The sequence below is a fragment of the Cyprinus carpio genome, chromosome A8 (assembly GCF_018340385.1).
Source record: "Cyprinus carpio isolate SPL01 chromosome A8, ASM1834038v1, whole genome shotgun sequence".
NCBI lineage: Eukaryota > Metazoa > Chordata > Actinopteri > Cypriniformes > Cyprinidae > Cyprinus > Cyprinus carpio.
In genome coordinates this window covers 20,793,773-20,819,734 of record NC_056579.1, presented here as the reverse complement: position 1 = coordinate 20,819,734, position 25,962 = coordinate 20,793,773, and the positions used below count along the sequence as shown (strand labels likewise).

The 25,962-nt window shown below is 36.0% G+C and overlaps 2 protein-coding genes across 4 annotated transcripts in view; both read right to left on the bottom strand.

Annotated features, from left to right (window-relative positions):
* LOC109091259 (vacuolar protein sorting-associated protein 13A-like) overlaps window positions 1-3,552 on the bottom strand; it is a 43,572-nt gene extending 40,020 nt beyond the window's left edge. The window contains exons 1-7 of one of the 2 annotated variants that reach the window (XM_042762743.1): window positions 3,286-3,552; window positions 1,816-1,859; window positions 1,630-1,672; window positions 1,387-1,482; window positions 797-898; window positions 596-705; window positions 438-497 (exon numbers count right to left, since the gene is read on the bottom strand). In XM_042762743.1, coding sequence (XP_042618677.1) covers window positions 438-497; window positions 596-705; window positions 797-898; window positions 1,387-1,482; window positions 1,630-1,672; window positions 1,816-1,859; window positions 3,286-3,385 — 555 coding nt within the window. In that variant the 5' untranslated portion in view covers window positions 3,386-3,552. The remainder of the gene's footprint in view (window positions 1-437; window positions 498-595; window positions 706-796; window positions 899-1,386; window positions 1,483-1,629; window positions 1,673-1,815; window positions 1,860-3,285) is intronic. The other variant, XM_042762744.1, reaches the window with a different exon arrangement.
* A 4,547-nt stretch (window positions 3,553-8,099) lies between these two features.
* On the bottom strand, window positions 8,100-25,343 carry rnf122 (ring finger protein 122). Of its 2 annotated transcripts, none has more exons than XM_019105586.2 (6): window positions 24,835-25,343; window positions 14,275-14,431; window positions 12,115-12,160; window positions 11,929-11,970; window positions 11,145-11,224; window positions 8,100-9,417 (listed from the first exon to the last, which is right to left on the bottom strand). In XM_019105586.2, exons 1-6 carry the CDS (start codon window positions 24,965-24,967, stop codon window positions 9,303-9,305), a joined length of 573 nt encoding a protein of 190 aa, XP_018961131.1. In that variant the 5' UTR covers window positions 24,968-25,343; the 3' UTR covers window positions 8,100-9,302. The 2 variants fall into 2 exon arrangements, with proteins under 2 accessions (XP_018961131.1, XP_018961130.1); XM_019105585.2 differs by having other exon boundaries at window positions 11,145-11,227; window positions 24,835-25,323.
* Between the last annotated feature and the right edge of the window lie 619 nt (window positions 25,344-25,962).

Below are 25,962 nucleotides of genomic sequence, written 5' to 3'. Positions count from 1 at the left end.
TAGGTCATATTTCAATAATTATTAAAATAACAATAATTTTGTATTCATAGAATAATATATTAAATGTAAATGCATTATATGATTCTAATAATATAAAATCATATGTTTACATGTCAAAAGAAAAATTATTAAAAAAAAATATATTTTCATCAAGAAAAAACACTTATAAAATTGTTCATTATAACACATTTTAAATTAATAATATATTATATACATATATTTTCTTGATTCTTTTTTACTGTTTAATATAAATGTTATATTTAAAAAAAATACATAATATATAAATCAATACATATTTAAAAAAGATGAATTTTATTAATGCAAAATATACATTTTCACTTGATTTTGGTGTGAAAAATGCCCAAGATATTCTTATGAGATTCAACTAACAAAGGCATAATTTATTAATTTTATTTTGCATGATATTACTGGCATACCTGGAGGCTGAGGTTCTGCAGGGACACTCCGAAGGAGAGCGGCGCATCAGGATTGGTGACCTGAATACACATGTAACATGGAAGAAACTTAACATCTATTACAGGTTTTAGTATATAAAAGCTCTAAGCTCAAGAACATCAGTGTCCAAAGTACTCACATCATCCTCATAGCGGACGTGAATGTTGGAGATCTTCACCTGCAGGTTTTTGATCACTTGTGTAACCAGTTTCTCCACAAACGTGTCCTGCTTCTCTGCCTTTGGATTCTCTGAATACAAGAACACAAGAATGCAAATTCACAAACCACATTACCTGTCTCGATGTAAAACCAACGTGAGCTCAAAAATGATTTACTGCACCTTTTTCTGCTGCTTTCTGCTTGGTCTCCTCGATCCGCTGCAGCTCCCTCTGCTGAGCTTCCTGTAGCTGCCTCTCCTCCTTCTCTGCGTCATACTTTATACCTGCGTTAACAGAGACGCAAGAAGTCAAAGCGGGCAAAACCACATGCATGCAGTAATATTCTGTGAGACCTGGCATTAAAATGTGTGTCATACTTAATGCAACGAACATCAATACTCACTAAACCTGATACTGATTATACAATACAAATGCTAATAATACATAATATCTTGAGGATATATGATTGTCCTCGCCATTGTGGCTCTCACCGGATGTCTGTAAGGCATTATGTTTTGTTGCTTTGGAACAATATTAACTTAAAATGAACTTAACTAAATTCAACAGAACTGTAATCCAATTAGGATAGATTCTTATACTCCGAAACCCAAGAAGAACCAATCAGCATATTAGAATGATTTCTGAAGGATCATGTGACTCTGAAGACTGGAGTAATGATGCTGAAAATTCAGCTGTGCATAAAATACGTAAAAAAAAAAAAACACTTAACTGGTAGTGTTTGTATGTATATCTATCAAGTATCAGCTCTTACTAGCAGTAGGCACGATGAGCAGGAAAACTTCATCCAGCGTGGCCTCCACAGACTGAGTGTACAGGTTCTTCCAAGGGATCTTCAACTCCAAACGCCCTGACAAACACAGAAATATTAACTGAATGAGCTCTGATTCTAAGTAACGCCATGACAGTGCAGCCTGGTTTTACAAAGTAACACGAAAATAGTCAAACTGAAGTCAACAGCCATGATATAGCATACAGCAAGCAGTTCAACACTTACCTATGTGTCCCGCTCTGACTTTGAAAGGAATGTCCAGCTGACTCTGTTTCAGAAATAAAACTCAGATTAGAGCACAAGTCAAGGAAGCACAGGTTCACAGAGCATTAGAATAAGTGATGCTTCATTAATGGATTTCCTGTACAAGCAAAAGACAATATGTCCAACATGAAACGTAAAGCAACGTACCAAGGCATTTTCTTTTATCGCAAGGTTTCTCAATATAGCATCACCTGCAAAACAAACGTTGACACATTACATAGCACTGAATATGACCAGCCTCTGTCTAAAATAATTCATGTCTCACTGAGCAAATATTTACTGTTTTATTAAAAGCTACTTATCAGGGAGTTAACAAGACACATCCTGTATTGAATGTTCCATGTGTTGCTGATGAATTTAGCATTCACTACAATTAATTAATGAAGTGAGACTAGAAGTGTGTTATAGAGTTAAATAAACTACATAAATGGCTCTTGATAGGGGGAAAAAATCTTCTTGATTTAGCATTTTAAGTGAGTTAATTATAATTAATGCATTATAAAATTAGTCATTTTGTGGCCCCCTTGGAAATTTGCTGAGGCCCCCAGTGGGCCCCGGGCCCCTGGTTGAGAACCACTGGATTTTAAAATGATTTTTTTGATCCATTTATTGATTTTGATCAAAGTCAGAAAATTTCACAATGTTGTTGACGTATTTTAATGTATTACATCATTAAAAATGAGGTGTTTTTACTAATCAGACCTACTTAAAACGAGAAATTTTGGCAAATCGTGTAACTTAGCTTTCATAAATATCTCAAAAAGTAGTGATGCGGCAGTGAAAACTGCATAAAAGAGGAATATTTTATTTCAACCTCTTAATTTTGGGAGAATATAGGCTAGTAGATATGTTTGGTAACACTTCACAAGGTTTCATTTGTTAACCTCAGGTAACTACAAATAATACTTGTAAAATATGCATTCATTTTAGTTTTTAATATTTACTAACACACGATTAAAATCAAAAGTTGTACCTGTTACTATTATTTAAGATCCATGTTTCATAATGGATTTAAAATAAAAAGAAATTGAATTAAATGGTATTGCGTAACAAAATACCGTTGCCCTAATCTCTAATCAGAGTCAAAATGAATATCCTCTTGTTTTAAAAACTAAAGACAGTGGTTTTGTCTCAAGGTCCAGTGAAATGCACTTAAACAGAAGTTGCCTTCAGGGTCTCAGAGTGAAAGTGAACCCCTCTTCAATCTTACACAGCTCATCCGAAAGTGAAAATTGTCTCATGAGTCACTTTCATGGTAGTTTCAAAGAAGCAGCTGCACACGTGGGACTGAAAAGATGACATGGGTCTACATGTGGGGTTGAAGTATGTAATAACATACTTATTCAGAGGAACAAATAACTGGCCAGTATAGCTCATCAACATCATTTTGCTGTATTCAATAACTATCTATTTAAACCACCAAATTATGCATGCAGTTTTGTGTTGGCTTTTAGGTAAGGCACTGTAAACGTCAAAACATGACTCTCAGATTGCAGCGTAAGGTCAAGCTGACTCTTTCTACGTAAGCAAGCATACAGTGCTGCAAATCGTGAACGCGCACACACGCACAAATCAAACAGCACAGAGGCATCTGGATTTGACACCTGGCACGTTTACCTCCCCAAATGCCGAGGCTGAGCTGCGAGCTGTCGAGGTTCACCACATAGTCCCCCAGAAACCGGTTCAAGACATCGACCACCACTGACTCAAACACCATCTTCGCGTCCTGCTCACACAGCCCTCAGCATGCTTTCCTGCGTCTGCGGTTCGTGTGCCACCCGAAGAATGTGGCTGTATTTACCGACTGTCCCGTTTCCTGAAATAAACAGCCCTGGAAGGACTGCGAGGTCCCGCGCGACACCGCCCTCTGCTGCTGAGCATCGTGCGCGACGCTGTCCTCCAAACAGCGTCATGGTGGATCACGTGCGCCTCGTCAGCCAATCGCGTAATGGCTCGCTGAGTCAGCGTAGGTAGATGGAAGAGGTGATCGTTTGGATGAATCGGCTCAGCAAAAGAACCGGCTCTTTCGGCTCCCAAACGGCTCTTTATTTAGTACCACTTCTGCCTTTTATAATCCAGCCTAAATTTGTCAATGCTTTGAATATGTCTGGTATGTGTGCACAAATATAATTAAATTATTCAAAGTAATTAAACTAAACCATTAATATATATATATATATATATATATATATTATATATATATATATATATATAATGCCATATAATGTGCACTCTTGTTAAATAACAGTATAATTCAGATTTATACAATTAAATCCTGGCTCCATTCGCCTTTCCGAAATATCATAATTTTACATTATTCTTGGTAGATAAAAAAAAACTAATTTACGTAAAAACATAAAACACTATTACAGAACATTATTTTCTAGATTGCACAGATGTCTTTAAGATGTCTGCTAAAGAGTGCTTGATCTGGGAAACATCTGCTGTGTAAAAACATTTGATTAAAAAAGCAGATTTGCATACATTCTTAATCATAAACTTCTTCAAGACATCTGATAGAAAACGCTAGAGTAATGTAACCAGATTTCTGAAATGAAAACTGGGGACATTTCCTAGTCCGGTAGTCAAAATATCACTGAAATCTCACTTGTGATAATCTACAAATTAAAAAACGACAATATATATATAGATATATATATATATATATATATATATATATATATATATATATATATATATATATATATATTCGTTTTTGTGGGTTCCATATATTAATATCAGAATTAATAATTACAGTGATGTATGACATTGTTCTCAGCCACATTCCTGGAGGACCCCCATCACTGCATATTTTGCATGTCTCCTTTGTCTGACACACCCATTTCAAGTCTCTACTAATGAGCAGGTGACCTGAATCAGGTGTGTTTGATTAAGGAGACATGCAAAATGTGCAGTGTTGGGGGTCCTCCAGGAATGTGGTTGAGAACCATATATTGTATGAGGATCAAACTTACCCTAGTTTTTTAATATACAATTGACCAAAAATCACACTATGGATTGTAAATAGAAATAGAAATTGTAAATTGAAAATATAAATAGTAACCTTTGCAAATAGCAAACATATCAAAACAGTATTACAAAAGCACAAAAATAAATCTTGTCTAAAGTAGTGGCACGCGACCAAGTAATCAGTATAGCTGGTGACAATAATCACAATCGTACGTTTGCCAGCTGGCTAGATTGGTCGGGCTTTTACAATGTATTTGTGGATTGTTTTGAACATGCTGTAAAACGGTGACATTTCCGGGGACAGCTCCAGTCGGGGACAGGACACTGGTCACGTCTGGTCACTCTATCTTAGAGACATGTTGCAAATGTGCAAACACTCTAAAAAATACATCTTGCTGATGTAAATGCAGACATTAAATATATCTGATGTATTCAGGGTCGCCTATGCTGCAGGTTAGTGAACTATCCAAAACACAAACTGCAAATCATACTCAAAATGTAACATAGTGTGCCATATAGCAGATAAAAACTATATTACAGTGTGCAAAAAAGAAGCATCCATCACAGTTGTATTGTTATCTATTAACCCTGTCACATTGTGCACATGTGTTAACTGTTGATGTGTTTCTGTTGGCTGTTGATGTGAATCATCATGTGCACATCAGTGCATGAAGTGCGCGTATGGCAAGCTGTTTTAGCTTAAAATATTCCAAGCGTTACTCTTCCTAATTGAATTTTTACTAGTAACAATTCAGTTAGAGAGCTCTATAATTACATTCTTACTAGTAACAATGAGAATTAGAGAGCTCTCTAAATCTATTTTTAATAGTTATAATTACAATAAGAGAGCTCTCTAATTTAAAGGGTTAGTTCACCCAAAAATGAAAATTAGGCTGCGTTTTACTCACCCCCGAGGCATTATAGGTGTACAAGACTTTCTTCTTTCAGATGAATCCAGTCAGAGTTATATTAAAAAATCTCTTTGATCTTTCAAGCTCTATCACTGCAGTCAAAGTCACAACACAACACAAACACACACACATGGCTCCGGGGGGTTAAGCGGGTGTTGCATTGCTTCAGTCCAAAAGACGTGAAATAAAAAGCGACCTTCCATAAAATAAAGTGTCTCACATGGCTCCGGGGGGTTAACAAAGGCCTCCTGTAGCGACTCGATGTGTTTTTGTAAGAAAAATATTCATATTCAAAACGTAATAATCACTTGAATCTAGCTTGCGCTCCTTTTGCGGGATCGGAAGGGTCCAAGACATGAGCCGGGACTCAACACAGGATACCCGGGGGGCAAGGGCATTATGACCAACTGCCCACAAGGCTATCGGGACAGACAGTCACCCCTTTTTGTGAATATGCATGAGGCGCAATTATCATAATGAGGTCGCTCTGAAAAGAGAGCTCTGCAATGCAATTCTTACTAGTAAGAATTGTTATTGTAGAGATCTACAATTACATTTTTACTAGTAAGAATGCAATTCCACACCTCTTCAGCTACATTCTTTCTAGTAAGAATTACAGCTAGAGAGCTCTTTAATGCAATTTGTACTAGTAACATGACTTGTAAAAATTAATTTGTAGAGCTCTCTAATTGGAATTGTTACTAGTAAGAATTTAATTGTAGAGCTCTCTAATTAAATTTGAGGGGAAGTCGTGGCCTAATGGTTAGAGAGTTGGACTTGCAATCCAAGGGTTGTAAGTTCGAGTCTCGGGCCGGCAGAAATTGTAGGTGGGGGGAGTGAATGTACAGCACTCTCTTCCACCCTCAATACCACGACTGAGGTGCCCTTGAGCAAGGCACTGAACCCCCAACTGCTCCCCGGGCACCGCAGCATAAATGATACCCACTGCTCCGGGTGTGTGTTCGTTCACTGCTGTGTGTGTGCACTTTGGATGGGTTAAAAGCAGAGCACGAATTCTGAGTATGGGTTACCATACTTGGCTGTATGTCACGTCACTTTCAATTGTTACCAGTAAAAATATTTTAAGGAATATTTTAAGCTAAAATGGCTTGCCATATGCGCGTGGATAACAAACAGTGTGGCAAAAATCATCCCATTATTTTTTTCTTGTATTGAGAAAGTAAAAAAAAAAAAAAAAAGGCAACAACGCTGAGACTCTCAGAAAACAGCTCTCAGATGGGAACCGACTCATTTCGTTCATTCAAAGGAGTCGACTCACAGAGCCGACTCGTTCACTAAATCACTAATGGGATGTGATATTAAATTAATCGCACCCTAAGCCCCCAATGTTTTGATAACTGTACCCTGTATGCATTATCATTGAGTTTTCATGAGCATTAAAATAATTTCTAGAACCGCAGATTTGCTCTCGAACAGTGTCAACTTTATATTAGTCATTCACTCCCGACAAGACCCGCCCACTGAGGCTCGGACTTCTGATTGACATGTAAACTGGCCAACCAGCATTCAAAAGCTGTAGCAGCTGCTTCAGGAATCAGAAATAACTTATCGCTATAATACCGATTTTGCCATTTGTCAAATTAGGTTGTTACAGAGCACTGTCACTGTGAAGAACAAATATAGCTATTCAATCAGAATTATATGATGCAGTCTTGCATGGATAGGCTACACATACGCAGAGAAATTATATGAACGGTTTTAGCATTGCCCTTACGAAAAAGAAGTTTATTCAAGTGTGCTATTAGTATACTTCTTTTAAACTAAAAATAAGAAAGTATGCTTTTAGTTTACTTTTTTATGTACTTCTCAGAAATGGACTTTATGTACTCCTCAGAAATATACTTAAAATGAGATTTAAGTATACTTGACTTATACTTACAAAAAGTCTAAATATACTTTAACTTTACTTAAGTATACTTAATAAAATAAACTTGAAGTATACTACTTTTTGGTAAGGGTGGCTGTGGCAGACTTTTCTTTGTGTCAGGGCAAAATTCAATAAACAAGAAATAAATATTAAGTGATTTAAACTGTAGAGACAATACACACACACACACACACACACACACACACACACACACACACACACACACACACACACACATATATATTATAATGGTTTAAGTTTAACTGGATGAAATCTGTACTATAATTCTTCTACTTGGGTCTTGTAAGTTTTGCTAGTATTAAACCTAGTACCTCATCCTGTCTTTTCTTTGAAATATGCTTCTTACTCTTGTATAAATGTTTGCATTAATTGTTACAAAGGTTATACAAATTAATGACTTCATTTTTGTGTTTGTTTTACAATGTATGTGATGAAATTATGAGAGAATACTCTCATTCTGATGGCACCCATTGGTGAACAAATGACTGATATCTGAAACAAACTCATCTACATCTCGGATGGCCTGAGGATGAGTTATTTGTCAGCAGATGTTTATATTTGGGTGAAATAATCCTTTACGTTAGCTCAGGGAAAGGTAAAATGATAATCAAATATATGAAACGACACATTCCACATCCTTCCGTTGACCACTTTTATACTTAAATATAATGAAAAAAGGTCGTGTTCTACCACATATATTAAACAGAAATTTATGCATTGTTAAAAAATATTTTGCTTAGCTAAAAGGTTGTATAAAAGACAGCTGCACACACACATAATAGAAACTGAAACATGCAGCACAGAAAAAATGCTTTCAAAATGTTCATTTTTTCAGTATGAAAACATTGACTAAAACACTGAAGGTATTAACAATGGCAACCACATTACAAGTGAACAAACACAAAAACTTGAAATACAAAAAGAAAGCCACTTGTGTTTTCACTGGCAGCTCATTTCTGTGGCTGTGACTCAGGGAACTGTGGTAGTGTTTGCTTAAAATCTCTTAAGACAGTGACATGATTTGTGCACACATAATCTAGAATGAATGAGACACCCGTCACTACTACTGATGGCTGTAAAACACACACACACACATACACACACACTGTGATAAAGTTCTTTGGGCCCAGTGCACTGTGATGTTATCACTCGCAGTCGCAGTGTTCAGTGCTTGGATGATGTAAATCCTGTTTCCTCCTCAGCTGTAAATGCTGATGTAGAGCACTTACAATACAGATAATCAGTTAGCACTCCTAATACCCAGAAGACAAGAGTGTTTCTCACAGGAGATACAATTGTTTTTTAGTGGCCTGTTACATTTCATTTTGGCACCGTTTGGCACACACCACAAATCACACACATTCATTCTTCAAATGAGATTTTAAAACTTCTGTGTGCTTTAAAAAGTGACTACATACTAAGGTTGTTAGTTTCGTCAAGTGTGTAAACACACATCCTTGTGGTAGTTGTAGATCATACTGTGTGTAGCAACTTGAGCTTATAAAGCACTCGAGGGTTTCCAAATTTAAATTCTTCATAAATCTCAAATTAGTGTTTCCCACAGACCTTATTTTACTCATCAGTTAAAAACCCTCTTATGAATCCCTGAGGGAACCAGTGGTGAGTTAGCCTTGTGGGTTAGCATACAAACAGACATTGAGACTGAACAGCCCTGTTAGCATTCAATGTTAAATTAAAGGCTTCCTTCCTCAAAAGATACAAAGCCTTAGCCTAGAAGTTGTGAGAGTCAGAGTCAGGTCTGTTCATGTTTGTAAAAAACGACTCCTTAGAAAGTCTTGAAGCCAGATGTCAGTCTTGTCCCTTTTTCCAGAAGCTTCTGAGCGCTACACCAGCTCATCCAGCAGTGTGCCTATGCTCTGGTGCTGCTCGGAGGATCCCGCCAGGGGTTTATTACACATGGGGCAGACGCAGCGCACCTCCAGCCACTTCACCACACACCTACCGACACACAGACCAACATGTATTTTGCATTTGACTTGAAATCTGCCCTTTTTTCATTCCTGTGTTGATGTACTTCATGTTAAAATGGGAAGTTGAAGCCGATTATATCACAGGGCTGGTTAAGTACTCTTTTAAAACATTCAAGTACTTTGTAATAATGTCAAATTAAAAGTTTTACTTGAAATTTTAAATCATTGTTGAAATCATTTTTGTTGTGCTTTAATGAAGTACACTTATTTAGATGTAACATACTAAAGCACATGTACTGCAATTTAACTGTAGTGTGTTATTCAGTATTATTTTAAAGTCAATATATTTTAAATGTACTTAAAATTCAACTTTACATTGCAAGAGGGTAAATACAAATGCATTTAAATAGTTTCAATAGAAATGACATTAAAGATTTGGAGAAATGTAGCATGCCATCACTTGCTCACCAGTGGATCCTCTGCAGTGAATGGGTGCCGTCAGAATGAGAGTCCAAACAACTGATAAAAACATCACAGTAATACATTAAATGGCCAAAAAACCAATACCAGCGATTAACATCTTGTGAAGTGAGACGTGTTTGTAAGAAACAAATCTAACGAGATGTTATAACATTAAATGGCCAAGAAACGAGTGCATGATCAAAAATAAATAACTGAAAAAAGTCCATCCCCGTTGTCCTCTCACATCAAAAATCCAAAACACACCAAAATACTTCATAACAACTTTATAATACTAAACGGTGCTTGTAAACGGTGCATTATTTCATAATACTCCCCTCACTCATACAAACAATAATTTTCACTGGAGAAAGAAATATTGTGGATTATGGACTTACATTTTAGCAGTTTGAACTTAAAAACATCTCAGTGATGGATGTTTATTACATACACACAGCTTTTCACTTCACAGGACGTTAACTGATGGACTGGAGTCGTGTGAATTACTTGTGGATTGCTGTGATGTTTTTATCAGCTGTTTTGGATTCTGACGGCACCCATTCACTGCAGTGGATCCATTGCTGAGAAAGTGATGTAATGCTGCATTTATCCAAATCTGCTCTGATAAAGTAACAAACTCATCTACATCTTACGTGGCCTGAGGGTGAGTACTTTTCAAGATTTAAAGTATATTTTGCTTTACCATAAATGCTTGTCAGTAAATTCAAGAGTACGCTTTAACCATATTTCAAAAACAATAGAAGTAATTATGAAATTACATATAAGATTGCATTTAAATGGTTCAGAAATAACTCTTAAGTTCAACTAATTACATTTAAAAGAAATTAAAATGATACATTTTCATTTAATTCTAAATAGCATGGCTGAAAAACATGCAGTTTGCACTGAAGTATATTCTTTTAAAGTACATTTATTTCAGTAATAAGTTTTCTTTTTAAAAGTATGTGATGATGATGAGTATAAATGGCTACATATTTAGGAAATCAAATTTGGCATAAATCAAAATATTTCATTACAAATAGTTTTTCTTTTGGTTTTCAACATTTGGGCATAAATCAAAATATTTCATTGCAGATAGCTTTTTTTTTGGTTTTTGATGCACATAATCTGGAAATATCTAAATAGGGAAATGTTCATGAGAAAAAGACCAGTGTATATAAACATGAAGTATCTAGGATAAGTCTGCTCTCCTGTCATTCACAGAGCTGCTAACAATAGCAGGATGCTGCTGCTGCTTTATGAACACCTGCTGTTAGACTCCAGCTCATTACTCACCTCCTGTGAAAGGCATGTTGGCATGGCAACACTCCCAGCTCATCTTTCACCTTAAAGTCCTCCAAACACACAGCACAGGTCTGCTGTGGAGGGACGTCACATGCACCACAGGGATGTGGAGACACAAAGAACAATGAGGAAAAAAAACATGGGTGGAAATAAATAACTCTTGAAAGCTTTTCAAAGATATAGCAGCACACTAAAAACACATATGATCATGGGATTCAGTCAGAAGGACATCAGGATGAGATTGACTTGCTTGTGGACTTTTATATTACACTACAGCTGGCCACTGGATGACTGGATCAGTCCTGTGACTAGAGGCTTCTGCAGTGTGTTTATGTAAAGTAGTTACAGTAAGGTTACTGTAAAGAAATATATGTTGTTATTTTATAACATTGTGACATTACTTTCATTGTTTTAAAACTATATATATATATATATATATATAGAATATATATATATATATATATATATATCTATATATACACACTACTGGCCAAAAGTTTGGAATACTTTTTTATATGTTTTTGAAAAGAAGTCACTTCCCACTCACCAAAGTTGAAATTTATTTGATCAAAAATACATATTAACTGAACATATGCCATTACATTTTTCTGCTAGTGTTTTTGCAACACAGGAAATAAATTACATTTAATATTTTAATTTTATTTATTTAATTTATTTTCTTTCTATACACATATGCCAGGCCTGGGAATCCCTGATAGTTCCTGTTTTGTTTTGTTTTTGTTTTTTTTCTACAGTAGACAAGGCAGTTTCTTACCCCATGAAGATTCAGCTTCTTCGGGTCTCCTTTTAAAATCACCTGGAGTTGACACATATGCTAACAGTTAGTACAAATAGCCTTGATTATAACATTATATTTTGAAAAAACTAAAAACTAAAAACTAAACAAACTAAAAATGTAAGAGATGACCTCTTTAAAGCATCTCTGCCTACTCTATCTTACCTCTCTGTATCCAAAGCGTTCACTTTGGGCTTGATGTCTCAATTTACTATTGATGACAAAAAGAAAAGATAAAGCATTCAGTTACTGAAAAATGATGAGAAATGCAAAATAGTTCATATAATTCACTCAATTTTCAGCATTGTTGTATATTATGTTGTATGTTATATATTATTCATATTTCATTGTAAGCTGAGTCACGTACAAAATTGGCAATATCAAAATTTATCCCACTAGCATACAGTGCAATTAGTCTTTTTGCTCCTTACACTGTAAATAAACATGAATAGGGGCAATCTATAAAGGACTGTAACGGACTGATGTAGCGGTGGTCTTTCTCTATATTAGGAGAGGGATTCAGGATAAAATCAAACTTAGTGAAGCTGAATCTGTAACATGGACACAACAAAATAAGACATGGTGATAAATATACGTGCGCGTCATTTTCAGAGTTAAATTTTACTGGTGAATCACTGATTTGCATCACGGAGTTAAATTTTACTGGTGAATCACTGATTTGCATCACGGCAGTGTGTGGTGCTCACGACACAAGCTCTTGAGGGTCTGAACACTTGTTCACACACTGCTCTTCAAGGGCTTTTATCTGCATTTGACATGATTTACATGCTGTCCAATAGAAAAGTGCCAAGAGAGGAAAAACTAAAATAACAATATAGACATCTTCTGTGTTTTGCAATTTATGTACTGTACTTCATTTTGCAATTGTTTTAAATAAAAGACATAGATCAAAGACATGAAAAAGAAAAAATGTTGGATAGAAAGAAAAGAAAAGAAAAGAAAAGAAAAGAAAAGAAAAGAAAAGAAAAGAAAAGAGAAATAAGTAGAAAAGAAAAGAAAAGAAAAGAAAAGAAAAAGAAAAGAAAAGAAAAGAAAAGAAAAGAAAAAACAGAAAAAAAAAAAAAGAAGAAAAGAAAAAAAAACAAAAAGAAAAAAAGAAAAGGACGTGAAGAAAAAGGAAGGAAAGGAAAGAAAATAAAAAAGAAAAGAGAAAAAAACAAAAAAGAAAAAAGCAAAAAATAAAAAAAAAAAAAAAAAAAAAAAAAAAAAAAAGAAAAAAAAAAAAAAAAAAGAAAAGGAAAAGGGGAAGAGAAAAGAAAGAAAGAAAAGAAAAAGAAAAGAAAAGGAAAAGAAAAGGGAATATGGGTATGGTTTAGAAAAAGAAAAGAAAAAAATAAAAAAAAATAAATAAAAAAGAAAAGAAAAATAGGTAAAAAATTAAAGAAAATAAAATAAAAATACGTAGAAAAGAAAATAAATGAAAATAAAAGAATAAAAGGTCAGATAATAGAAGGAAAGGAAATAAATCAATAGAATTTGACAGGATAGAAAAGGAAAAAAGGTAGCATAGATAAGGAAAGAAATAGGCAGAAAAGAAAATAGAAATAAGTAGAAAAGAAGAAAAGAAAAGAAAAGAAAAGAGAAATGGGTAGAAAAAAGAAAAGAAAAGAAAGAAAAGAGAAATATGTAGAAAAGAAAGAAAGAAAGAAAACAAAAGAAAAAAGGAAATGGGTAGAAAAAAAGAAAAAGAAAAGAAAAGAAAAATAGGTAGAAATGAAAATAAAAGAATACAAAAGAAAGAAAGAAAACAAAAGAAAAAAGGTAGAAAAGAAAAGAAAAATAGGTAGAAATGAAAATAAAAGAATAAAAGGTCAGATAATTAAAGGAAAGAAAAAAATCAATAGAATTGGACAGGATAGAAAAGAAAAAAATGAAAAAAGGTAGCATAGAAAAGGAAAGAAGAAAAAAGAAAAGAGAAATAGGAAGAAAATAAAATAGAAAAGAAAAGAAAAAAGAAAAGAAAGAAAAAAGAAAAGAGAAATAGGTAGAAAAGAAGAAAAGGTTGAATAGATAAGGAAAGAAAAAAAGAAAAGCGAAAAAGAAAAGAAAAGGGCGGGATATTTGAGGCGGTTTGTTTTGACCTTTAATACAATAGTTTCATTAATAACAGCTCATCTAATGTGGTGCTGACATGAAGCGTCCTGTTGACGTCTGCATGTGTATCTTCAACAATGCAATTTCCTGTTGACTTTCACTGCCGGACCGTCACAGTATTGTCCTACAGCTAATCAGTAAGATACATATGCCTGTGTGCAAGACAATACCTGTGTGTGTGTTCATGTGTGTGAGTGAGATCAGACTCACCTTATAAAATAGCAGCAGAATATGAGGCTAAGTACGAAGACGAAGATGCCTGTGCCGAAGATCACGATATAGATATTGAGAGGAAGGTCCTGGAAGGTGACGGATGGCATAGTGCAGGTCTTATTGGAGTAAATCAGTCCCAAACCGCAGAAGCACCCTATACAAGCAGTGAAATCTCATCAGTAACACATATAACATGAAAAAAACACATCATTCAAACAGAACTAATCAGTTACATGTCTGTATTAGAGCACACAAATAGCTCTCCTCTCATCTGAGTACAAGTTTGATGACTAATCTAACAGTGTTTCAGACTTGAGTCCACCATTCACTGGCCAAAAACAGGAAACGTTAAGGGTTTTTTGTGTGTCTAGATTCTCTGCAAGAGGAAACGCAGGTGTGTGAACTGACTGCTAACTATCATTACATCATTAGAATTTGGTTCCAGCATTGTGAAAGATTCACCCTGCAGAATCCAGTGGCCCTTTGGACCATCCCTTGTGAAAAAAATGTGTGTTTAACTGTACTGAATGAATGTATACTTTTAGTGTACTTTGAATCTTAAAAATATATACTTTAAAAACTGCACTTTCAATTAATATAACGGAAATAAAATTCCACTTAAGTGTACTTAAAGAGAGCTCACTTCCATGACTGTTTCTTAACACAAACACAACAAATCCTTTTTGGTTTCAAAAATGCCTTAAAGGGACAGTTCACCCAAAAAATAAACTTACCCCATGAATAATGGCAGTCCAATAAAGTCCATCCATCCATCATAAAAATGGTGCTCCAAACAATTCCGAAGCAATAAAATAAGTCTATCCAAGAAAAATAATGGCAGTCCAATAAAGTCCATCCATCCATCATAAAAAGTGCTCCACACAGCTCCGTGGGATTAATAAAAGCCTTCTGAAGTGAATCAAATATTTCAAACAATAAAAACAGCCATATTTAAAACATTATAAACATCCAAGAACAAAATAATCTATACATCAAAAAAAAAACCTATCCACTATAGACATAAAAAAACCATTGGCATATTTCAAAATCCTCTGGCATTTTTCTTTACAAATTGTCGTTTTATACTTCTAATTCATGACCAGTGTTTTGTTTTGCTCTCTCCTCAGTTTCCACGTTCATCACTTCTCACCGAAGCTTATGCTACGTCTACGTCCTATGCTATTCTATTGAGAACATGCGTACGACAGTTAGCATAAACTAGAGATTGCAGTTTTAAATATGTATATTGTTCTTACACAAATGCATTGATTCGCTTCAAAAGGCCTTTATTAACCCCCCGGAGCCATGTGAAGCATTTTTTATTATGGATGGATGCACTTAATTGGACTTCAAAATCTCTGCCATTATAAAGCTTGGAAGAGCCAGGACATTTTTAAATATAACTTTGACTGTATTTGTCTGAAAGAAGAAAGTCATATACAGTTATGATTTCATGTGTCATGGCCAGACCTGGCTCATCCACCACTCAATGCACTCAATCACCAGAATTCTAATCCGTCACACCTGTCACGGATCATATCATTACCCAGCCAGCACTATAAGCTCTTCACTGCCTCATTGTCTGGTCTCCCTTGTGGGTTAAGGACTTAAAATGTACGCTCTACTTACCCGCGTTCTTCTACTTACCTCCTTCCAAGATCTCCTTCGTCTCCCTCACATTCTCCACCATCTCCCTCGATCTCTTCACTCCAAACCTGCTATACTCACCTGTCCCCCACCTCTGGCAATCTCCATCAACTCATCAATTCTGTGTGTGGTCTCCACCTCTGGTAAAACAAGTAAAACACTCATCAGTATCTCCATTAATTCACCCAAGACTGTCTATGTGCTTGAACTCAACTGCCATTATCCATTGCTACAAAACTGTCAATAAACACACCTGTTGTGTTAACATTCCATCTTATCTCCGAGTGTGGTATTCCATGACAGAAGGCCAGACCATAACAACATGAACCTGGCAGTTGTGGATCCCTTCCAGGAGCTGGTGGATTCTCTCTGCAAGGTCCTCAGCACACCTGTTTACACTCCCACTGCATCACCATCACCAGTTTCCGCAACAGCAACTTCTTCGGCACCCATCTACACTGCCATTACCATGGTCAATCCAGCACCCTACTCTGGCTCGGCGGATAAATGCAACTGGTACCTCCTACAGTGTTCACTTATCCTAGAGCTGCAGCAACATCGATACCTAAAAAAACATCCAAAATCTCCCTAATACTCACTCCAAACACCCATTCACTCTCAGGTCAAATGCACCAGTTGGCTGAATCTCCATGGCAGCAAAACGGATCAGCAACCCATTCACTCAACATGGAATGAACCTTATACAAGATTAAAATAACCAACTCAAAAAAAAACAACCTCCTAAAAGAAAGACCACCTCATTCAAGGCAATAACAATCCACAACAAAAAAACAAAAAACCCCAATACAAAACCAAATTAACTCCCACCATAAACATTATCAGACACCAAAGTAGCTCATTACTAGCAGATTCGGAAAAAAAAAGTAAACCATACAACCAACTCCAGCTCAAAAAAAAAGTAAACCACATTCAATACATGATTCAATCCATCACTGGTGGTCCCCTTAGTCTGGGAAAAGTTTGATACTGCATTGACTCCACTCCAGCTTTAGGTCGGTCAGCTAAATACCGAGGACATTTGTCTGTTGGTTCTAGAAAACTCTACCACTGGGATCGTTCTAGGGCACCCCTGGCTCGTTTCACACAACCCTACCATCTCGTGGTCCACCGGCGAAGTCCTAAAGTGGGGCAAGGATTGTTTCCCTCAACTGCCTCAACCAGTCTCCCTGACCCCAGTTCTGCCTCTGAACTCCACCTCCATCGAAAGCCCTGTCAAGAAGCAATCTGTGGATATTCCATCATGTTATGCCCACTTCAGTGATGTTTTCTGCCCAGAACGAGCCTCTCAACTACCACCTCATAGACCATGGGACTGTGCTATCGACATCCTGCCCGGTGAACCAGTGCCCAGAGGCAAGATGTATCCTCTCTCCATCCCCAAACAGAATGCCATGGAGCAGTATATCGAGGAAGCATTGCAACAAGGCTACATCCATCCATCCACTTCCTCTGCTGCTTCCAGGTTTTTCTTTTATGCTAAGAAGGACGGAGGCTTGCAGCCTTGCACCAGGCTTTCAACAAGATAACAGTTCAACTCCGTTACCCTCTTCCTCTCATCCCTGCAGCCCTGGAACAACTTAATGGAGCTCGGATCTTCACCAAGTTGGATCTCAGGAGTGCTTACAACCTCATCCAGATATGTGAGGGGGAGGAAGACTGCCTTTGTGATCCCTACTGGCCACTATGAGTACTTGGTCATGCCCTATGGACTATTCAACGCCCCCTCCAGATTCTAGGGATACATGAATGAGGTGTTCTGGGAGTACCTCCATGTGTTCGTCCTGGTATATATCGATGACATCCTAGTGTACTCCCGGAACGAGGCCGGACATCGCCAGCATGTTACAGAGGTCCTCAAGAAGCTTTACGAGCACCAACTTTATCTCAAAGCTGAGAAATGTACCTTTCATCTGTCCTCCATTCAGTTCCTCGGATATCATCAGTTCCAAATGTATCAAAATGGACGAAAGGAAGGTGGAACCTATCAAATCCTGGCCCACACAGGCACAAGTCTCCAACAAGCCTTCACCTCAGCACCTCTCCTGATCCAACCCAATCCTGAGAAGCCCTTTGTCATGGAAGTGAATGCTTCTACCTTAGGAGTTGGTGCCATTTAGTCACAGCAGCAGGGTACTCTTCCTCGACTCCATCCATGTGCCTTCTTCTCCAGAAAGCTATAACTGGTAGAGCAAAATTATGACATTGGGAACCGGGAGCTTCTGGCCATCAAGCTATCCCTGGAGGAATAGAGAAACTGACTGGAGGTGGGTGCCACTCGTTTGTAGTGCTCACTGATCATTGGAATCTTGAATACCTACATTATGCTAAATGGCTAAATTACAGGCAGACCAGATGGGCCTTCTTCACCACACGCCCCAAAACCACAAAAATGTACCCACCAGCAAACAAAACCGAAGAGCGGATCGTACCCAGAACCAAACAAAACCGAAGAGCGAAACGAAGATCCAGGAGATAGGCTGGATTACATCTGTACCTTCTGCCATAGCCACCTTATCTGGTGGTCTCCCTTGTGGATTAAGGACACAAAACGTATGCTCTACTTACCCGCGATCTCCTACTTACCTTCTTCCAAGATCTCCTTTGTCTCCCTCATGTTCTCCACCGTCTCCCTCGATCTCTTCACTCCAAACCTGCTGTACTCACCTGTCCCCCACCTCTGGCAATCTCCATCAGCTCATCAATTGTCTGTGTGGTCTCCACCTCTGGTAAAACAAAGAAAACACTCATCAATATCTTCATTAATTCACCCAAGACTGTCTATTTACTTGAACTCACCTTGCATTATCCATTGCTACAAAACTGTTAATAAACACACCTTTTGGGTTAACGTTCCATCTTGTCTCTGAGTGTGGTATTTCATAACAGCGTGAGAGTGAGTAATCATAGGGTAATTTTCATCTTTGGGTGAACTATCCCTTTAATTCTTTGAGGCATAGATTCAACAAGGTGCTGGACAGGGTTGCCAATTCTGCACATTTCCCGCGGAATTTGTTTATTTTTACACTGTTGCCGTGGGTTGGTTTTTAGTCTGCAGGTTAAAGCGTTCTCACAGGAAGGCTATTTCAAATGACGGCAAAGAGTCCATATGACCTACACCAAAAACAAACAAAAACGACTTCCCATGAGCCCATATGACATACAAGTAAAACAAAAAAACACACACAATAAAATTGCGCTCCCTCATATTAGGGGCATGGAAATGTCCACACAATATCAGTGGTTGTTTGAGTTACTGTTGCCTTTCTATCAGCTCAAACCAGTCTGGCAATTCTCCTCTGACCTCTGGCATCGGCATTTTCAGCCACAGAACTGCCGCTCGCTGGATATTTTCTCTTTTTCAGTCCATTCTCTGTAAATCCTGGAGATGGTTGTGCAAGAAAAATTTCAGCAGATCAGCAGTTTATGAAATACTCAGACCAGTCCATCTAACACCAACAACCATGCCACATTCAAAGCCACTTAAATCTCCTTTCATCTCCATTCTGATGCTCGGTTTCAACTTCGGAAGATTGTCTTGACCATATCTACATGCCTAAATGCATTAAGTTGCTGCCATGTGCTTGGTTGAATAGATATTTGCGTTAATGTGTGAAGTGTGATCCTACAAAATCACTTTCATTATGTATGTCTTCTTAACTGTATAAATATGAAAATTAATGTTTTATAGCCTATATTACATATGGAAGCTAAAAATAGTCACATTAAATATTTGTTGTTCTGTTTTTTTTTTCAGTTACCCCACAAGCTAACAGGTTTAGCGACTAGCTTTTCATATAGCATTAGTTGATTAGCCTGCTAGCTTACCCTCATGATGCCTAACAAAGCCTGTTTTCTTAGCATAGCGGCTACCACTGCTGCTCAAGAATCAGTATACCATCAGTAGCTACCAATTTTAAAAATAGCTTTGCTACCACTGCTGCTCAAGAATCAAAAAATGCTATTTGATTATTTAAAAGATATTGTGTTAACATGATACGCTTTTGAACAGGCATTACAAATGCCTGTATTTCTAATATTTCTGAAGATCATGTGACAGAAAACTGGAATAATGATGCTGAAAATTCAGCTTTGCATTGCAGAAATAAATTACATTTTAATATATATTCAAATAAAAAACAGTTATTTTAGATTGTAATAATATATCACAATATTACTGTATTGTTGATCAGTATATGATATGATAAATAATATTGTGCAATGGTAGTGTTAGGACATTTAAATCAAAGGTGTTTCACTTATTTCATAAATGTTGGGCTTTGATAATAAAACAAAAAGTGAATATAAGTTTTACTTTTTTGTAAATATTTAAAAAAGTAAAATTTACTTTTGCAAGTTTTTGCACATATTTTTTAAGTAAATGTAAGTATAGTCAAATCTACAAAGTTATGTAAAATTAACAAAGAGAATAAGTAAATTTAATTTGGCAAGTTAGAGTTTGTTGAGTAATTTCTATTTAAACAACACTAAAGTACATTTTACTCAATCATTGTTTGTCAACTTTACTCTAAAAAGTTATGCTATTAATGCATATGGTTTACTTAGAAACATTTAAGTTAACAAGGCAATAGACAGCTTGTTACACTTTCTAAGATAATATGTCTACACAATATACAGTAGTTAATACCCAGATGGACGCAGAGATCTCAATACTTGGTACACAATATGATGGTAACAATCAGTGGATAGTGTTTGAGTGTGAATGGGTCATTTTGAGTAGAAATTAACTACAGATGTCACAAAACAACAAGTTTACTAAACCTAACAATAAAAGCAACCATAAAACACATACAACTCAAATAAAGTAAAAAATTCAACCTTATTACTGTAATAATTCATGCCCCAGTGCATGATGGGAACACCATCATAATTTTGATATTTACTAAAAAAAAAAAAAAAGCAAGGAAAATAGATCTTGGACCTGATGAATGAATTAAAACTCTCCGACTTCTCAATTATCCTTTGGGTCGCTGCTACACTTTTATAATGCTGATCTAATTTTACCTCAGTAACTCCTGAATAATCTCTCGCTGAAAGAAAATTCCACCAAGCATTGCCACACCATTACACAACATACATAGGCTGGTTTTGCTGTCCAAGCAAACAGCAAGACATTGCATTCTTTAGTAACACATCTGTGACCTGTGATTGGACGAGTGCCTGGTATAACTTCCCCACTTGCTGTGTTCACATTGTTCAGGAGAAGAAGTGCCTAAACCACTCTGCTAATAATGAATAGATTGTAGACCTTCATTATGCTCACAGGCATTTGTTAGCTGCTTGTACAAAACAATCGGGAGGACGCTCAATGACATTTCATCAGATTATAAAAATTGTAATTGTATTTATTTTTTAAATTTTTTTTGGACTTTAAAATGTTTTCGAAAGAAGTCTCTTATGCTCACAGAGGCTGGATTAAATATTTTGAAATATTATTGCAATTTAAAATAACTGTTTTCTACTGTAATATATTATAAAATGTAATTTATTCCTGTGATGTAAAGCTGTATTTTTAGCATCATTACTCCAGTCTTCAGTGTCACATGATCTTTCAGAAATCATTCTAATATGCTGATTTGCTGCTCAAGAAACATTTCTTATTATTATCAATGTTATGTTAACAATATTTTTGTACATTTCTACAATTCAAGCACAAATGTATGTGTGCAAGAACTTTACATAAAAATTTCAGAACCTAGCGCTGGTAAACCCATATTAGTGCATCATTTTCTGAGAATATAATTGCAGAAACACATTTGGATGGCATGCACTTGTTCCTCTTGTACGAGGCTGAAAAGAAAAGAAACCGATAAACACAGGCTGTTTCATTTCTGCAGTCTCTGTCAGCATTTCACAAGTTACTTGAACCAGTGAAAATCAATAACATTGTCATTTAACATCATTTCTACCGAAAGTGAGACGCGTCTGTCTCTAGTAGAGTTGCGCTTCCTTGAAAGAAATCGATAGCCAAGCACTCCCGGAGTCTCAGTATCTCCACTTCATTCTCACACTCACTCCCTGCTGACAAAACAACTGATAATGGCCTCAAGAACCTCAATAAAGTCTTTTGAATATATTATTGGCAACTGATTTAAAATAGGCTTCCCCTCATTCCAATTCTTTTGTTTAATGTGTAAATATTAGCAAATCCTTGCAAATGATCGCAGTCAGCTGTTTAGTAATTGTTTATCAGTGTGCTCTTTTCCTTCTCTACAGTATCTGCTTCTATTTCTATTGAAACATCTATGTCATGTATTTAAATACATTTGTAATTAGTTACACATTTGTAATGATGAAGTTACAATTTAGTACATATATCAGCTGTAAATGTAATATCAAATAACACAATACAGTTGAAATTTTATTCAAGTTCTTTACATGTGATTTAGTATGTTAGTTGGCACATTAAAAAAGTGTGTTAAGAACAGTATATCCTTTTAAGTACTCTTAAGATGCCATTTATTTCAATAATATTATATTATCTGCAAGTACATTTAAAAAAATAAATACATATAAGATTTGCACATTCAATAAGCGCACTTCTTTTTCACAAGAGTTTGTACTGTTCGTGATACAACATAAATAAAAATCAAACAGGAGGTGAGATAAGGGCTGTGTGGAAGAGAGCATAAGAAGGCATATAAATGTAGGTCACTAGAGTTGCTTGCCATTTAACAGACACATTTGCTTCAGTAACAGAAAGCCATCTGCGGAGGCCGTCCCGCAGGGTGAGGGACAACACTGATCAAGCAGGGTTGAGTCACCCCTTCTTGGGATTTAAACTGTGCTTTTTGTGTTGGCAAAACAGATCCTTAAACAAACAACACATTTGCCAGCAGAGCTCTTTGCAAACCTGCTGACCTATTTTGCGAGTATGATGCCGGTGTGCAGTGTGCAAAAGATGGGCGCTTCCTGTTCTCTGATATCAAAAAGATGCAGCAACATAGACAATACTTCCATGAATCTAAATCATAAATGGCTTCATATTATTTATAATTGTTATCATGTATCAAAATTTAAATTCTGTGATTATTTGCCCTCTTTCTTTCTCCTGTGGAACACAAAAGCATACAAATGGCTGCTTTTTCACATAAAGCAGACCCAAAATGTGCATTTCAGTTCTTTCAAAGCTTTTTCACTGAGATTTTCATGAAATATTAACAACCCCACGAGATTATAGAGGGCTCTCATCTGTGAGGCGCTTTCAAGACAAACATGGACTGACCTATAAATATTAAAGAAAATATTACAGCCCTCAATGAATCTCAATAATCTAGATAGAATGATAAGCAGATCTGTATCAAATCCAACAACTTTCATGTGGGAAATATTGAATAGTCTATTGAAATATCTATTCTATCAGGCTGTGTGTCTCTTTAAGTGTGAAAATCATTTAAAGTGAGTGTGAGGTGACAAAACGAGCTGTCAATCATTTAATCTATGCTCCTTTAACTGGTACATGTTCATATAACAGCTGGAGAGTGACTATAATAAATCTTTGTATTATATGAAAATAGATATTGTTTATGGGTTAGTAATATGACACTTTTGTCTGTATCTTTTAAGTTATTCAAAAATACATTAAAAATACAATAAAAATGCTTAAATACATCTGTTCAATGATAAAGATGTTTTCGGGAAGAAAATGCAATGTTTTCTTTTAAATTATTAGCAATGCTATTATTTTATTATATTGTTTATTGGCGTCATTCGTATATTTATAACAATAAATAAGTCATATGTTACCCTGGAGCACAAAAGCACTCTTAAGTCGCTGGGGTACATTTGCAGCAATAGCCAAAAAAACATTGTATGGGTCAAAATTATCAATTTTTCTTTTGTGCCAAAAATTATTAGGATATTAAGTAAAGCTCATGTTCCATGAAGATATTTTGTAAATTTCTTACCGTAAATATATCAAAACTTAATTTTTGATGAGTAATATGCATTGTTAAGAATTCATTTGGACAACTTCAATGGTGATTTTCTCAATATTAAGATTTTTTTGCACTCTCAGATTCCAGATTTTCAAATAGTGGTATTTCGGCCAAATATTGTCCGATCCTAATAAACCATACATCAATGGAAAGATTATTTATTCAACTTTCAGATGATTTATAAATCTCTTTTTTGAAAAATTGACACTTAAGACTGGTTTTGTGGTCCAGGGTCACATAATTATAATTATGTGACCCATGAATTATAATTGTAATTAATATTGTAATTAATATTAATTTTGTCTACCAAATCAAAGTCAGTGTGGTGTTACGAACACGAATGAGGCCATTTTTATAACCTGACAATAAAACCATAAAACAGAGAGAATCCCTTTAGACCAATCACTGCATGTCAAGGGCATGAAGTTTGCTAAACATATTCGATATTTTGACCTTTTAGTCATATTCTTTAAGTCAAATGATGTAACCAATTTCATATATATTATTAGATATTCATGACTCAAAAATGCATGATAGTAGTAAAAAAAAAAAAAAACACCCTGGAAAACATTTTTTAAAACTTGCCCTTAAAGTGTATTCAAGTTTAAAAAGAAAGTAGTATTTGAAGTTTACAGTTTTTTTTTTTTTTTAAGAATAAGGAGTAATCGTTTTTCAAAATGTATGAAACCAATATGGATACAAATATTACATTTCTAAGACCTGGTGCGTGCGTTTTAAACTAGATTTTTAAAAATATTTCTCCTTTTCGTCATTTCAGAGCCTTGTCATTGACCCATATACCCACATCTCTTTGTTATGAACACGGTGTTTGTGTCAGTGAGCCCAGTCAACCCTCAAGCTTCATCTTTTATTGTTTTAATATAGCAGCCTATAAAACCCTATAATATCACAGGAAGGATATGTGTAATCTTACCGTTGCACCACTGGAAAGGGTGCATCAATCCTCCCGTGCGGCTCCTCTGTATGAAGGGATGTGTGTTTATAAACAGATGATGCCCTCTGTCTGTCTGTCGCTCTGTCAGGCCATGCAGCACATCTGGCTTCATCAGACTAAACACAATCCTCGCACGTCTTCATAGCGATCCACAATCACGACACTCATATTCCGCCGTTCGCTCGCGCAGAAAACGTGCTATGTTTTGCATCTGATCGCGTGTCGCGGCTGATGTCGGCATCCATTGAGAACTAAACAAGAGCGAATTCAAGTCCCTCCCAGCCGGAGTGATGGCTACAAAGTTGAGCCAATCTTCTTCAGCACACGTCTCTTGGAATCACATGTGAAGACATAAACACGACGGTCCTCTGGCTATCGTTTTGTATTTTTCCCTGATGACACATTACATGTAATTTACAAGTAATTGGAATATAAAAAAGATTCCAAAATAGTGACACTTTCTGAAGAAAACTTGAGTGGTGTTTGTCAGCGCAACACTCATGACCATTATGCTGGATTTTTGTGTGTGATGGCATGAGTCAAAGGAACCCACTCTTATGCCTGGTTCTGAGATATGTCAGGGGTCCCCAAGGGCCGACAAAGGGCCGCTTTATTAAAAATAACCCACCATCGTGTCTTCACATTATGGTGGTACTGAGATATTGGAGGGGCCCCTAAACTGCCACAAGTAAAAAAAAGAGCCCACACAGCATGCCTCTACAATACCCTTATCCTGAGGGGCCCCTAAGGGCCTCAATACACAATACCCACCCCAGTGCCTCTGTGATATAGTGGTGCCAAGATATATAGGGTGTTGACTAGTTGGCAACAGAGTTCATATCTTTTGTTTTCCATCATAATTAAAACATATAAAAAAAAATATTTTTTAAGCCTTCAAAGATATTAAAATGATATTGATATTTCATGATTTTTACAGTACCTTGAGTAAATCTGTTGTTTTACATGTGATAAATAAAGGTTGTAGTGTGCACTTAAGGAATGAATATCATTCAGAACACATGGCTTGTAAGATGTGAAATCTTATTACATATATATATATATATATATATATATAATATAAGCATATATATATATATATATATATAT

Excerpts from the sequence above, each read along its gene's own strand:
- rnf122 (XM_019105585.2), bottom strand. The coding sequence starts at position 24,967 with ATGAAGCCAGATGTGCTGCATGGCCTGACAGAGCGACAGACAGACAGA. Across the intron at positions 11,971-12,114 it reads AACGCTTTGGATACAGAGAG|GTGATTTTAAAAGGAGACCC; the intron begins GTAAGATAGAGT and ends TGTCAACTCCAG. Across the intron at positions 11,228-11,928 it reads AGAAGCTGAATCTTCATGGG|CAGACCTGTGCTGTGTGTTT; the intron begins GTAAGAAACTGC and ends GTCCCTCCACAG.